At 67.0% G+C, this 15117-nt stretch overlaps 1 protein-coding gene across 1 annotated transcript; it reads right to left on the bottom strand.

The window, feature by feature from the left end:
- Positions 1-6012: 6012 nt before the first annotated feature.
- Positions 6013-14840, bottom strand: RNPEPL1 (arginyl aminopeptidase like 1). The gene is made up of 11 exons (XM_070368633.1): positions 14172-14840; positions 11402-11542; positions 10820-10971; positions 10332-10448; positions 9955-10190; positions 9622-9735; positions 9144-9256; positions 8780-8888; positions 7505-7735; positions 7290-7432; positions 6013-6888 (listed from the first exon to the last, which is right to left on the bottom strand). The coding sequence occupies exons 1-11, from the start codon at positions 14712-14714 to the stop codon at positions 6628-6630; spliced, it is 2160 nt and encodes a 719-aa protein (XP_070224734.1). The 5' UTR covers positions 14715-14840; the 3' UTR covers positions 6013-6627.
- Positions 14841-15117: the final 277 nt, after the last annotated feature.

Genomic DNA, 15117 nt, shown 5'->3' with positions numbered 1-15117 from the left:
ACTACAAGTCCCAGCATGCTGCGCTGCCTCCCACAATGCACTTCTCCCAGCCCCAACGCGGGGGTGTCTGGGAGCCAACGGGACGCCCTCGGGAAGGCCGGCTGTGGGCCGTCCGGTGTCCGCCATCGCTGCGGCTGTGTGCTGGGGTCCGGGCAAGTGTGGCAGCCCCAGGACGGCCGTCCCAGGCCTGAGAGGCCGGCTGCGGTTAGACGCGCTGGACCGTGAGTCGGCAGGCGATGAGGCTGGAGTGTAGTGCCGGTCCCCAGACGGCCGGCCATCTAGATGGTCCTGAAGGGCTGGCCAGTGACCCGCTGGGCTTGCGGTTGCAGCTCAGGGCCGCTTAGTGCTGCGGGTTGGTGAGGACGCCGACTTCAGGATCTGCTCGAGGAAACTGCCCTTCCCCGGGAAGGAGGGCAGGCAGCCACCCTGACGCTTGTTCTCCGGCTGCCTCTCCAGGCCTGCTTCGCTGCGGCTGGACCCTTCACAGAGAGCCGCGCGGGGGCAGGTGGGGAGGGCACAATCCTCGGACAGCTCTCTGCTACCACCTGGAGCTCAGATTTTGCGTCCCCAAGCCGTCTTTGCCCAGCCCCCGCATACGCAGGGTGGTCAGATCAGATCCCCACAGGCCCTCCTGCTGATAAGCCTGACCCAAGAACGCCCGCCGACCTTGCTCCAGAGCCCCCAGTGTGAGGCTGTGACAGCTGCGGCTCCTCCCTCTGAGGCCCCTATGGGGCCTGCATGAGGAGCAGCTGCTAGTGGTGGCGTGACCTACCTCGATCCCACCAGGCCCCAGCCCCTTGGTTTGGGGGCCTAGGGTCCTCATCTCTGCTGAGGTTCTGGAACCTCAGTATCATCTGACATCTCCCCCTGCAAAGCTTACTTCATGACAATTTACCCTGAAGCACTGACTCCAACAGGAGATGTTTTATGGCAGGCTGGATGCTGCACTCTAGCTGGAGGGAGTCAGGAATGGCCCAGGAGCCGCCTCATGTGGATGTCCTAAAGGATGAGGGGACGGATTTCACTGCCCTGGGGTGTTGGGCAACTGGTCTGCTTCAGGTAACACATAAGGGTGGTTAGCAGATGAGCTGGGGCCAGCCCAAGAACTGGACTCCAAGTGGAGGCCTCTGCTGGGCCTCTTAACCCTGGCTTGCAAGCTCTGGAGAGCAGGTAGCTTCCTGTGGGCACATCAGTGTCCAGGGCTGGGCTTATGCCCAGACAAGCGGCAGGAGACAGTTGGTTTGTGGCAAGGAGCAGCCCACGACCGTAGGGACGAGTTTGTGACCAGCACTGAGATGGCTGAAGGCAGCTGTCCTGTCGGCCTGCCTGGCACAGCTCCTCCTGGGCCACACTTACCCGGGAGCCCTTCAGGGTCCCATTCCCCACCCCCTGGGTGTGAAGATGATCCACTGGCCAGTTAGCAGTACTCTCCTCTCACTCCTGGGCTCACCCCACCCACCCCCACACCCCTGCCTTGTAAGAGTGGAGCCTCTGGCTGGTGGGTAGAAGGAGGAGTTGGAAGCAGCCTGGACTGGGGAGATGACCAGTTCTCAATCCCAGTCTCCAGGCCCTGAGATGGGCAGTTACTTAGTCTGATCTCGGCCCTCAATGAGGTGGGAACACCAGCTCCACGTCACGGCAGTGTTTGATGGGCACAAATGAGATAGCGGGAGGCCCCGTGGAGCTGAAAGGACTGACCTTGGGCCCCTCAGGTGAGGAAGCCTTGCTGGATGCGCAGCAGAACAACAGTGTTTGGGAAAAACACCTCGAGGTGAACTTGGGTTAGACACGTTCTCAGTTTCACTGGTGCATCTGAATTGCAGGGCACTTTCAGGCACGTGCCGCACCAGAGGCAGCCAGAGGATCTGCCCCAGTGTCCTGGGCCTGCAGGCGGCGGGGCTCCTGTCCCTCTGGGCCGGGCCTTCTGTCTGGGACTCTCTTCCTGAGGGGACAGGACAGGTGAGAGGTCCCCCACCAGAGCGAGTCCTGGGCCCACGGGACCAGCCTCTACCACGTCTACTGCAGCAGGGCTGGAAGTCACCTAAGCAGGATCACTGGAGGCTGTGTCCCGCTGGGTGGCTGTCCAGGCTGTGCTCCGGGCCCCTGTCTGCAACTACAGACCCCGTGGTGCAGGGCCCGGGCCGGGCTGAGGCTTGTGAGAAACAACCCTGGGCCCAGGCTAGGGGCCAGTTGGTGGGGGTCATGGCCCTAGGCTGTGGGGAGCAGTCGTGAGCACCAGGGACGTGGACTGCTCCCTGTGGGGTGGTGGTAGCTGGTGGCGGGGAGGAGTTCGGAAGCGTGGGCCTCTCTCCTGCCCGTCTGGAGGGTCCAACTGAGCAGCCATCCCGGGAGGGCCAGAACGAAGGCCCCTGTGTCCTCCTGCGGCCCCATCAGTTCACAGAGTGGAGGAGGGGTCCACCCTGCGAGCCGGAGGGTTGGGCTCGTTTCACAGCGACGAGACGTGGAGTCTGCATGGGCCTCACGCACCTCAGCGGTAGTTGTCACTGTCCCGTCTTACGACGAGGAACCTGGACTTAAACGGGAGGCGGCGGCAGCCCAGGACCCCACAGCTATAGATGGACAGAGCCAGCGTTCCGAGGCCAGGCAGGCCCAGGTCACTCTGCTCACTGAGAGGAATGGATGCTTGCAGGGCAGGATTTTAGATCAACCTTGGGGTTTTTCAACCTCGTTACAAATAATAAATGTTCTTGTTGGAGTTTCCGCTTGTTGCTCCACAATGGTCACGTGTCCTTATGTTTTATTACTAACACGATACCGATAATTTCTAATGTTGACTCCCGTCCCTTGGGATGACCATTTTTCCAAAGTGGTTTGTTTTCTGCAGCGTGGGTGAGCCGTCACATTCATTTCAGGTCGTGGAGTCTGTGCCTCGCCACTTGCTCATGCGTTTTTGAACAAGGGAGGTTTATCCAGGCCTGGCTGGTGGGCGGCTGTCCTCTCAGCACACTGCCCATGCCTGTCAGAGCCCCTCTCAGACGCTGGGCTGGCCCCGGGGGCAGCCATGCCATGCCCTGCAATTGCCCTGCCTTGGCCTTCATCCTTCCAGGGTCTGGTCAGGGATTATTTAGAGAGAAAGTGGGAACAAAGAAACCTGAACAGCTGACATCTGATAGCTCTTGGTGAAACAACAGCCTTTGTCAGGGAACACACCCACAGGTGGGTTAGGGAGGCTGCCCCCGGGTGAGGTGGCCTCAGGTGGCTTGGTCTGGCCGTAAGGGCTGATGGGCGGCTGTGGGGCGATGGCTAAGGGAGGGAGGGTGGCCTCCCAATGCGTGGAGGAAGGGGATGCCTCTGTCAGTTTGAGCGTCGCTGTGCGGGTGGGTCATGACCCCAGGTCTGGGGCGAGCCCCACTTCTTTTCCTGTGTACTGTCCCTTCGTGGGCCGTGTGCCGATGCTGAGTGCTCTTTGTCTGCTCTTCCAGTCCATGACCCCTCTTCTTTGTGACCATTCTTCCTAGTTTTCATTTTTTAAGAACTGTCCCTTTAAAAACTTCCAGGCTTTGAGAGGTTCTTTGGCCCAAGTCCCGGTCGTTTCACAAGTGTCTGTTCCTGGTTTATTTCAGCGCCCCCCTCCGTGCACGTGGTTGAGATGTCAGCGCCACGGCTGTAGCTCCCTCCTCCGCTTGCTGTTCGCTCTGTCTCCTTGGGATCAGCTTGGCGAGTGTTGGCCCTGCCGCACGTGGTGTACACTCTCCTGGGCGGGCGCGCGACTGGGTGGGCCTCGTCTTTTACATCTGACATTCCACTCAAGGCACCTGGCCTGAGAGGGGCCTGGCCACCAGGAAGGCCCAGTAAGATGGGGGAGGGGAGCGGAGGCCTCCCAGGGCAAGGGTGGACCCCCAGGGTGAGGCCTGAGGGGGACGCGGTCCCTGGACTTGAGGCCGCGTGGGCTGTCCACCCACTGTCCCACTTTCCTGACTCCAGCAGGTCCTGTGCTCGTGGCCGCCATCCTGGCTCCACTCTCCCGCCTGACTGCTCCCTCTCTGCCCCCAACACCGTGCCCCCAGCCCCTATGGTGGTCATTACTGCCGCTGGCGGAAACCCCCCACCCCACGCGCCTGGTGGGAGTGGCCGTGTAGGGTCAGTGTGAATGCCGTGGACAGATGTGGCACGTGACCCCAGTGAGTCCGATTGCCGTCTGAGCCCCCCCACACCCCCCTTATCTCTGCCGAGATGCTCTTGTCCATCAGCCAGGGGCCCTGAGGAACCAGTGACGGGAAGCCCACCCCCCACCACCTGGCCTGAAGTGGACCCGTGCCACAAGTGAGAAATAAACCTTCGCTGTTTAAAACGCCGGCACGTTAAGAGTGTTTTCTTGTGTGGCCGAGGCTCAGACATCAGCCTAAGAAGAGATGAGCGGCTGTCAGGACACAGGACACGGGCCTGTGGTGGGATGGGGGCTGCTGGCAGGGGCCCCATACCACTGGAGGCCGTGGTATGCAGCCGTGAAACATCTGGTAAGACTCAACCGTGATGACTCACGGGGCAGATGACGTCCAGAATAACTCGCAGGTCCGGTGGAAGGGGTTGGGAAACCTTGGCAGCATGCGTGGGTCACAGGCTGCGTTTGGCAAGATACCACGTGGGAGAAATTGGGCTGAGGAAAACATTCCTGGGTTTGCAAAAGCTGGGAGGAAAAGGAGTGGAGAAAGGCAGGAATGTCCCGGAGGGGAGGTTAGAGCCAGGATGGACTGTGGTGAGCATGCCGCCGCGGTGTGGGGGTCACCCCAGGGAGGCCGTGGGCTTGCCTCTGAGCCTCCCAATGTCAGGTGGGGCCATGGGGGGCGAAATGTGGCCCCGCCTGCCAAGCTGGGATTGGGACTTCGGTGGACCAGATGGCTTTTGAGGGCTGAACTGCCAAAGAAACCAAGAGCCTAGGACTAAAAACTGTGACTGGAGACCTGAGAACAGCCATGGCAGGGAGGAGGCTAAGGAAGCAGGTCAGCCCCGTGGAGGGCTTGGCCAGAAGATGGGAGGACGGGCCCTTCCCGGGGCACAGCAAGGGCTGCAGAGAGCCCAGGACTCGGGGCCCCAGGCCCGCGGGCTCCAGCACCGCTGCCGGTGGAGCTCCTGGGCCCCTGCTTGCCCTGCACGGGGCTCCCTGTTCACCACGGTGGGGTGGTGACGCTCCCCGTGTCTGGGCTCAGAGCAGCCACACCCGGCCACGGTGCTAGGACAGCCCCTGAGAGCCAGGGCCACGCCTGGGTGGGCTTGGGTCAGCTCCCAGGGGGTGGGGGGTGTGGCAGGGAGGACAGTCACTGGGGCTCTCGCGACCTGGTAGCTCCATGCGGCGGCCCCACCACCCCCCGTCCTCCAGCGCCTCGGCCCCTTCGGAACGGGGTGGCTCTGTGACCGGGTCTCGCCAGTGGGCCAGCTGACAGGTCACTTGAGTCTGCGCGTGTGATCCTGGGGGAGACTCTGCAGCGCTAAGTGGACCCACAGCAGAGGTGCCGCCCCAGGAGCCTAGCCCCGTGGGCGGCCAGGGGGAGGGGGCCCGGACGCTACCCTGGTCACTGCGGTACGCTGCTCCCGGCACCCCAGCTTGGCCGTGCTCTGGGGCCATGCCCCCAGGGAGGCCAGCCCCACCTTCCCCTGGGCCAGCGAGGGCCGCAGCCCCTCCGCTCCATCCTCCCAGGTCACACTCAGGCCTGCCGCTCGCCTCTCCCTTCACTCCAGTTTGGGAGAAAGGCCCACAGCGGGGCTGCTGACAAGTGCCCCTGGCTTTGGTGTTTGGGGATCCTGGGGGTGGCAGAGGGGCTGGAGACGTCGGGGGCAGCCGGTGGCTGGTGCTCGGACCCTGGTGGGCTGCAGGGCAGGATGTGGGGCCTCCTCGTGCAGAGCGGGACAGTCAGGAGGGGCCGGATGCAGGCGAGAGCCCCCGCCTCCGGCTGGAAGCCTGGGTCAAAGGACAGGGCTGTGATCAGCTCCAGACCCCAAGCCACGGCTGCTGGGCAGCTGTGCAGGACAAGAGCCGGGACGGACAGGCCGGGAGGCAGTCTGCAGAGTGGAGGTTTAATGGGACAATGGCGGTGACCCCGAGCGGAGGTCCCCCCGGGGGCCCAGCTCGAACCCCGGGGCTCCCGGGCCTCTCCCAGCAGGGGGGCTATAAACAGCACCGGTGCCCGCCTCCCCGCGTGTTATTGCTGCCCTGGCCCCGGCCTGGGACCCTGAGTTCCCTGAGGAGCTAAGGCTTTCCGGGGCCCCCTCCCCAGGGACATCCACCGTCTCTGCGGCGCCCTGTCCCCCACGGGGAGAGCGTGGGCATGTCTGCGTCCTCGTCCCTCGGGCAGGGACCGAGGGAGGCTGCCGGCCCCGGGGGCGGGGGGCGGGCGTCCAGGGCTCCGTGGAGGCAGGCGTGCGGGGCGGGCGTGGCAGCCCAGGCCCTCCCGGCAGGCAGGCAGAAGGCACAGTGTGGCGGTCACCGTCGACCCAGGGCAGCGCCTGGCAGTCAGTGTTGAGACAGGAGGGCCCGCAGTGCAAGAGCGCTTGGGGTGGGGTGGGGGGACGGGTCCACAGGCCTCGGTCGGCCCTGGAGAGGCCCCGGCAGAGCCCCCCAGCCAGGCCTGGGGCCCAGAAGGCACAATCGTGGTGTCTGGGAGGCGAGCGCTAGGCAGACACGTTGACGTCCCTGAGAGAGATGGCGCTGCTCGGGGCCTCATCCCCGAGCAGCAGGCCCGGCTCCGAGTCCGCCGCGGCCCCGCCTGGCTCTGCGCCGGGGCCCAGGCCCTGCGACAGGATCTGCTGGATGGTCCGCCGCAGGTTGGGGTGCAGCCGGCCCTGCGTCTGGTAGAAGACCTCCAGGGCGAAGGACTTGAGGGCGCCGGTGCACAGGTCCTCGTACAGCGGGATGGTGTACATGCGCGACATCTGTGGGTGGCCGCCGGTCACGGGGCGCCCTTCCCTCCCCTCCACCGGCCCCCACGTCCTCTCCTCCCCTCCCCAGGAGACTTGGTCTGCAGGGGCCCTGCCAGGGCACAGGCCTGGGGATCCAGTGACCCTTAGGCCTTAAGGAGCTCAGACGGCCCCAGAGTGCACGCCCTGCGGTGAGACCCCAAGACTCTGCTCCCGGCTTCACCACTGGCCTTGGGCACAACCTCCCTGAGGTCTGCTGGGGTCTAGACCCCACCCCATTCTCTGGGCCACCCAGCCTGAGTGGCCGGGTCAGCGGAGGGCAGGGGTTGCCCAGCCTGAGTGGCCGGGTGGGGAGAAGGCAGGGGTCGCCAGCCTGGGTGGCCGGGTGGGGGGAGGGCAGGCCTGCGTGGCCACACCTGGCTCTCCAGGAAGCGCCGGACCCTGTGAAGGTCGGGGTAGTAGTCATTGCGGACCACGATCTGCAGCCAGCGGATGCGGATCTCGGCGTTCATGGAGTCCAGCAGTGACGAGTAGCACTTGGACAGGCTCATCACCACGTCTGTTGGGGCCACAGCAGGTCAGGGCCGGTGACCACCGCCCCTCCTCCCACCCCGGCGGCTGTGGCACTCACCCTGGGGCAGCGGGGACCCGTCCAGCAGCCGGTCCAGGAAGAGCGCCGTCTGGAAGGTCCTCCACTTGGAAATGTCGATGGCGCTGGCGGAGGCGGCCGCCTGCTCCAGGGGCTCGGCGGTCCAGAGCTGGAAGAGGGCCTCCACGGGCCGCGTCAGGCTGGATCCCTGAGACAGGTCCGGCTCGGCCAGCGGGGGGCCCGTGGCATTCAGCCAGCGCTCGAACTCCAGCCCTGCAGGACAGACGCCCTCCTGGGTTCCCGAGCAGGCATGCCCGGGAGACTGCAGACCCCGAGGGTGTGCCTGAGGGAGACCCTGCCAGGGTCTGGGAGCCCCAAGGGCGGGGGCGGCCTAGGGAGGCGGGAGTCGGCTGCAGACCCTGCAGGCCATGGCGGCTTCCGGGAAGGGGGCACAGAGCACCGGAGCCAGTGGCCAGGGACCCCCTGCCCGCCCGCGCCTCCCGGGCAGAAACAGTGAGATGCCGTGAGCCCACAGGCGGAGGCGCGGGGTGGGGAGCACCGCCCTGGGAGAAGGCTATTCCTGCTTTGGAGCCCTGGAGCCTGGGCAGCTGTAGGGGCAAGTCCTGCCATCCCTGCCCCCCAGACCCTTGGAGCACTTCCCAAACCTTCCCCAACACAAGGTCCCCAGCCCACACCTCATTGCGCTACCATAAATGCTGACTCCCCTTAAGATGGCAGACCCTTCTCTGCTTCAGCCTAAGCCTTGGACTGGGGGCACCCTTGCGAACAAGCCAGCTGCCTTCAGCCTGCTCTGAGCCAAACTTCCCTCTGCTCCTGGATCCTGCCCCAGGCCCGCTGCACAGTTTCCAAGGCTCTTTCTGGAACTGCCTATTCAGCTCTGCATGTATGGGTGCTCAATCGCTCAGCTGTGTCTGACCCTGTGCAACCGCATGGACTGTAGCCCGCCAGGCTCCTCTATCCGTGGAGTTCTCCAGGCAAGAACACTGGAGTGGGGTGCAGGGCCCTCCTCCAGGGGATCTTCTCGACCCAGAGTCTCCTGTGTCTTCCACGTTGCAGGCATTCTTTACCCACTGAGACACCTAGCCTAATTGCCACCTCCTCCAGGAACTCCCCGGGGCCGCTCCGGGCCAGGAATCGCGCTCTCCTCTCTCTTCCTTCCACGTGGTACAGCCTGAGTTCCACGCCAATGAGTGACGGCAGCTGCCGGCCAGACAGAGCCCCCAGGCCCCGTCCCACCCCCGCACCCGACAGGCTGAGGGTGGGCCGGTGAGGACACACAGCCGGTGGGGGCCTCACCTGCCCGGCAGTCCACGCTCTGCTCCTTCAGCTCTGGGAAGAAGGCCAGGAAGGAGTCCAGTAGGTCCTGGGCCACCACGCTGGTGAATTTGTACTTCTCCACGTAGGCCTGCGGGCGGAGTGGACTCAGCAGGCCCGGGTGCGCCACTGTCCCCCTCCCCCCCTAGCCAGGCACACACCGCGGCAAAGGGCCCAGCACACAGGGGTCTGAGCAGCAGTGGGCAGGGCCAGGGCGGGCGCAGGGGCGCCCACGGCTGCCACAGGGGCCTGCCAGGCAGCCGAGGCTGGGAGGTGGGAGAGCCAGGAGCCCGGTGACAACCCCGCTCATGGCCCCCACCCCGACCCCCGGGAGCGGACTACTTACTCGGAGGAAGTCGTCAAAGCGCTGCGGGTCCCCGCAGAGCTGGGACAGGTAGTACACGAAGCAGTAGCCCTTCTCGTAGGTGAACAGGTTCATCAGGTGGCTGGGGTTCACGCCTGCAAGGGAAACCGCGGCTCTGGGAGGCGCTTTGAGCCGCCCAGGCCCCCAGGGGTGGGGGCGGGATGGCGGTGGGGTGCTGCAGGGCAGGGGGCACCGAGGGCCCCGCCGCTCACATCCAGATGCCCCGAGAGTGTGTGCGTGGGGGGGCCTGCCCTGTTCGGGGGCCCTCGGTGGAGACCTCAGGTTACACACTGGGGAGATGGGTGCTCAGTGCCCGTGAGAGTCGGCGCAGGCTGCGGAGGGAAGCCTCCCTGGCCCGGCCTCTGCAGAGAAGCCTCGTGGGGATGCAGGACCCCCCTGGGCTGGGCGGGGGGCCTGACGTCTGCAGGTGACGTGCGCAGGGCAGGGCAGGAACAGGTACCTGGCTCCAGCTTGACCTGCAGCTTGCTGACTGGGCTGTCCTCTCCGAGGAGCTTCATCTGCCTGTGCAGGGCGTCCAGGCGGAAGGCTGTCTCCAGACAGGTAAAGGCCGCACCTGGACAGGCGGGAGCGAGGCCGCTGCCCTGGCTGCTTCCCGCCCTGGGCCCCACCGAGCTGCCCCCGCGGGACACACACACACACACACACACACACACACACACACACACACACACACGAGCAGGGACCGCAGCCTGGACCCAGCTCCGTGCATGGTGCCCGCCCCCACCGGCCCTCCCTGGTGCGGGCACCGCGCGCCCCGCCCCGCCTGGCGCACCGTGGGTCTCGGTGGTGATGCGCCGCTGCGCGTAGGTGGCCAGGCCCTCACTCAGCCACATCTCCTCCCAAGTGGCGTTGGTGACGGCGTTCCCAAACCAGCTGTGGGCCACCTCGTGGATGACGTCGATGACCAGGAACTCGTCGCTCTCCAGGATGGAGGAGATGATGAAGGTGAGGCAGGGGTTCTCCATGGCCACGATGGGGAAGGACGGGGGCAGAAAGACGATGTCATACCTGTGGGGTGCCGGGGTGGGGGGCCGCGGGTGAGCCTTGCCTCCTGCCGCTTCTCGGCGGGCTCGGGGAGTGGGGAGGGGTGGGGGGCTGGTGCACGTGCCCTCTGATCCCTCTCACAGCCGGCCGGGCTAGCAGACGTACCTGCCCCACAAGTAGGGCCCGTAGAGCCGCTCGGCCGCGCTCAGCCACTGTTCCACCGCGCCCGACAGCTTGCTGGTGGCCGTGGGCAGGAGACACGGCTCAGCCCACACGCGGCTCCTGCAATGGGGGAGACGGTGGGCGGGGCCCCCCAGCCCCAGCCCACGCCCCCACCGGGCCTTCCCTCTGCTTCTGGGCGTGAAGGCCGCCCAGCCCGCAGGCCCTTGGCTCCATGGGCCGCGCCCATCCACACGCCCTCTCAGAGCGCAGCAGGTTTGCCTGCAGAGGCACTGCCCAGAAGGAGCAGCACAGGGCGCCGGGGTGCGAGCAGCCGGGGGAGGATGGCCCCTGGGCAGTGACAGTTAGGCAGGGGCAGGGCTGGCCCCACCACGCGGGGCCATACAGGGTGGCCTCGGAGGCAGGCCACACACCGGGCCCTGGCAGCGTCTCCTGAGCCTGAACCCCGGGCAGCAAGCAAGAGGCAGGCCTACCTGGGCCCGATGTCTGCGGGCTGGAGGTCCCCGGCCACGAGGGCCACGAGGTAGGCGGGCACGGGGTGCTCCATGTGGAAGCGGTAGACACCCTCCTCCTCCACGTAGGTGCTCTGCGTGGCGCTCATCAGGACCTGCACCCCAGATGGGGCCTGCGTCCCAGGAGGCCCCGCCCATCAGGACAGCGTGTGGGAAGCCCCACGCCCCCGTCAGGACAACCCCGTGTCCCCGGTGGGGACCCCACAGCCCAGTCGGCAAGCCCCATATCCCTGCAAGAAGCCCCACCACCTGGGTCAGGCAGCCACACCGCTAGGGACCCTCCCGTCTCTGTCAGGGACCCCCTACGCCGTTCCGGGAGCCCCCAGCTCCTGGCCTGTACACCTCTCATCCCAGTTGGGAGTGGAGGTGGGGCTGGGGGGCTGCCAGGAGCCTTGGGACCGGGCCGCTCTGCCTGCCCTGTCCCTGTATCGGCGTCCTGGGGCTCAGGCCAGGTCTAGGACCCCGACGCGGGCAGGGTGCGCGCCTTCTCAGATGGCCGTCTGGGTGGCAGCTGGGGGGCAGGGCGTGCTGCTGGGCGCTGACCTTGACCACAGCCGAGTAGGTGCACTTGACCGCGGGCGTGTCGAAGCATGGGAAGAAGGAGCGGTTGCAGACGGAGTGGCCCTGGGTGAACACGAAGGGCTTGGCGCTGCCGTAGGTCAGCTCTGGGTCCAGCCACCAGATCTGCAGCAGGTGGTGGGCAAGGGGTCAGCTCTAGCCAGGGAGCCCTCCCTGGGACAGCAGGCCAAGCCCTCCTGGAGACCAGAGCCACAGGCCGATGGCCCTGCCCCGCCAGGGAGCCGTCCCTCAGGCATTCCAGCCCACCACTGCCCCCAGCCTGCCCAGACCAGCTCAGCACTCCCGTTCTTAACACCACCAAGCATCCTGATGTCTCCAGGAAGGGTGGATGGAGGCCAGGGCCTCCCCAACCCAACTGCAGCCACTTTGTGGGGTCCCGAATCTGTCCCCCACATCCCCTCTGCTGGGACAATGTGGTCACTGAGGCCAACTGGACGGGTCTTCAGTGACCAAGCGCACACAGGTTCCCCCAGGGCCGTGATGGAGGGCCCCCAGCCCCCTGCAAGCGACAAGCCCCAGGATGGCAGCCACAGCTGCTTGCCGCTCGGGACCCCAGACCCAGGACCGCCACTGGGGGCTGTCCGTGCTCAGACCCCAGGGGTGGGGGACCCCAGATCCTAGCGGATGTCTGGGCCTGCAGGGCTGCCTATCCGGTTCCTGCAGACCAGCCAGGCCCCTGTCAGCCTTCATGGACTTCTACAAGACTTCTTTTTGGCTTCTATGTCTCTGTTCTCTGCCCATGCAGAGCCTGCGACAGTATCTTCCTTTTCTGCTGACCCGTAGGGCTGCCCCAGTGTTCGGAAGGCCTGTCTGGGGAGACTGTTCAAAAATGCAAACTCCTGGATCTGACCACAGAGTGCTGGGACCTAGGAACCTACATTTCACCCCCTACCTCCACCCCCAGGTCCTGGGACAAGCGGCCCCTGGCTCACGCTGGGGACAGGTCCCCGCGGTCAGGCTGCTGGGGACAGGGTCAGGCCAGCAGGCTAGCCTGCTGCGGGCCCTGGTTCCACCACTCTCCGACCACTCTGCTGGTCTTAGACGGACCAAACACATGGGCTCCAAGGTCAGGGAGAAGCATAGCCTCTATTTTCACGGCTGTGATGGGAGCCGTGCCCGCCAGCTGTCAGAGCCCCAGAAGGCCCCTGGCAGGCATCAGGGGCCAGGCGGTCAGGGCAGGGGCCAGGCTGGCAGACAGCAGGGGCCAGGTGGGCAGGGCAGGGTCCTGGTGAGCAGGGCAAGGGCCAGGCAGGCAGGGCAGAAGCCAGACAGGCAGGGCAAGGGCCAGGCCGGCAGACAACAGGGGCCAGGCAAGCAGGGCAGGGGCCAGGCTGACAGGCAGCATGGGCCAGGAGGGCAGGGCAGGGGCCAGGCTGATAGGCAACAGGGGCCAGGCGGGCAAGGCAGGGGCCAGGAGGGCAGACAGCAGGGGCCAGGCAGGCAGGGCAGGGCCAGGCTGACAGGCAGCAGTGGCCAGGTGGGCAGGGCAGGGGCCTGGTGGGCAGGGCAGGGGCCAGGCCGACAGGGCAGGGGCCAGGTGGGCAGGGCAGGGGCCAGGCTGGCAGACAGCAGGGTCCTGGTGGGCAGGGCAAGGGCCAAGCAGGCAGGTCAGAAGCCAGACCAGCAGGGCAAGGGCCAGGCTGGCAGACAGCAGGGGCCAGGCAGGTAGGGCAGGGGCCAGGCTGGCAGACAGCAGGAGCCTGGTGGGCAAGGCAAGGGCCAGGCAGGCAGGGCAGAAGCCAGACCGGCAGGGCAAGGGCCAGGCTGGCAGACAGCAGGGGCCAGGCCGACAGGCAGCAGGGGCCAGGCGAGCAGGGCAAGGCCAGGCTGGCACATCTGCAGAAGCTCACAAAGGGGTGAGGTGGCAGCTGGGGGCTCCTGGGAGTCATGCAGGAAGCCCGCAGGTGTGTGTCTGGCCTAGGCTCTTCCAGATTTCTCCTTGATGGCTCCTGGCCTGATGCCTTTTCGTCACCCTGTCTATTCACATGCCACGGCAGTGACGGATGGCACCTCCTGGGGCCTCACAGAGCTCCTTGAATGTCGTGTTTTTGGGGGGTTACTGTCACAAATGTGCGGTCCACACAGGGACCCAGGAACCCCCATGCTCGGTCCTGAAAGCACCCCTGCGGTGGAAGGGTGCTGTCTGGGCTGCCCAGCCTTCCCGTCGAGCCCCTGGGCGGATGGCGCACCATGTCCAAAGCCCCGCAGAGCCTGTGCATGTCTGCGTTGGGGACACGGGCCAACCTGCCGGAGCACCCACCAGTCCCCTGCGGCCTGAAGCATGAGAGCCGATTCAGGCCCCTCGGTCTCCCACTCTGGCAAGTCTGTCCCTCTTGCCACCCCCAGGGAACAGTCCTCTGAAGACCGGGTCACACGGAGGCCCTTGGTCGCAGTGCCAGGCTCCGGCAGATGCATAGCTTGGCATGTGCTCACCAGAAGCTGCCCCTGTCTCCAGGCAGGGACCCGTCCCTGCACAGCTGAAGGGAGAGGCTTCCCTGGTGGTACACAGTCCCCTGTCCCCGGGACCAGAACCTGGGGGCTCACTCGGTCCGGGGCTCCTAAGGGCTCCCCTGGCACCAGCTGGGAAGCCCCGCCGGCGCCTGGACAGGACTCAGGGGACGGCTCGGGGAGAGCCGGGCTGGCCCCCCTCTGCAGGTGTCGCGGGCGCAGCGCCCCCAAGAACGCCCCCCTAGGCCGGCAGCACGGGGAGAGGCCGCCCGGAAGCAGGACTCACGGCGGGGGCGTCGGTCGAGGTGTAGCGCAGGATGACCTGGAAGGGCTGGTGCGCCTGCAGCTCAGGGGGCAGCGTGACGGTGAGCGAGGAGCCATAGTCGGTGAACGGGTCCACCCTGAAGGCCAGCGGGCAGCAGGCGGGCTCCGCGCCGGGCGCCTCGCAGAAGGCGGGCAGCGGCGGCGGCGGTGCGGGTCCCGGCCCGGGGGCAGCGAAGGCGAAGGCGCAGGGCGGCTCGGCGGCGGCGGCGGCGGCGGCGGCGGCGGGGGCGCGGCGGAAGGCGGCCGAGTGCAGGCGCAGGGCCGGGTGCGCGTCGAGCACGAGCGCGCGGGGCGCGGGCCGCCGCGCGCACAGCTCGAGCACCAGGCAGCCGGCCAGCTCGCGCGCCTCGGGCCGCAGCTCCAGGCCCAGCTGCAGGTGGCGGAGGCGGAAGAGCTGCGCGCTGGAGGCCGAGGCCACGTCCAGGGCGGGCGGCGGCTCGGGCGGCGGGCGGGCGGGCGCGGCCTCGGCGCCGGGCGCCTTGCGGCAGCAGCACTGCGCCGCCATGGCCGCCGCGCTAGGTGAAATCCATGGGCGGCGGCCGCCCGGGGCCGCGGGGAGCGGGCGAGGGGCGCCGGGTGCCGGGCGGCGGGGCGCGGGCACAACAGGAAGTCGCGCCGGGAGCCGCCCGGCCCGGCCCCGCGCCGTGCGCCGCCCCGCTCCGGCTCCGCTCGGCCGCCGCCGCCGGGGGCGCTGTGCGCGGGGAGACCGGGCCGCGGGGGACGCGGGGCCGGTGCTCCGTGCGCGAGGGGCCGGGGCGTCCGCGGCTCAGTGAGTGGGGAGACCCGAGGAGCCGAGGGGCTGAGAGCGCGGCTGGGGGCCGTGAGCCCGGGCGCAGTGCGTGGGCCCGGGGCCGCTGTGCGCTGGGCTGCGACCGTGAACCAGGTGCGATGCATGGGGCCGGAGCAGC

Source organism: Bos mutus, chromosome 3, assembly GCF_027580195.1.
Source record: "Bos mutus isolate GX-2022 chromosome 3, NWIPB_WYAK_1.1, whole genome shotgun sequence".
In the NCBI taxonomy this organism is placed as follows: domain Eukaryota; kingdom Metazoa; phylum Chordata; class Mammalia; order Artiodactyla; family Bovidae; genus Bos; species Bos mutus.
Note: the sequence above shows the minus strand (reverse complement) of the source record. Positions and strands in the feature narration are given on the sequence as shown.

Excerpts from the sequence above, each read along its gene's own strand:
- RNPEPL1 (XM_070368633.1), bottom strand. The coding sequence starts at position 14,714 with ATGGCGGCGCAGTGCTGCTGCCGCAAGGCGCCCGGCGCCGAGGCCGCG. Across the intron at positions 10,972-11,401 it reads CCTACTCGGCTGTGGTCAAG|GCCCCATCTGGGGTGCAGGT; the intron begins GTCAGCGCCCAG and ends CCTGGGACGCAG. Across the intron at positions 6,889-7,289 it reads GGCGCTTCCTGGAGAGCCAG|ATGTCGCGCATGTACACCAT; the intron begins GTGTGGCCACGC and ends GGCCACCCACAG.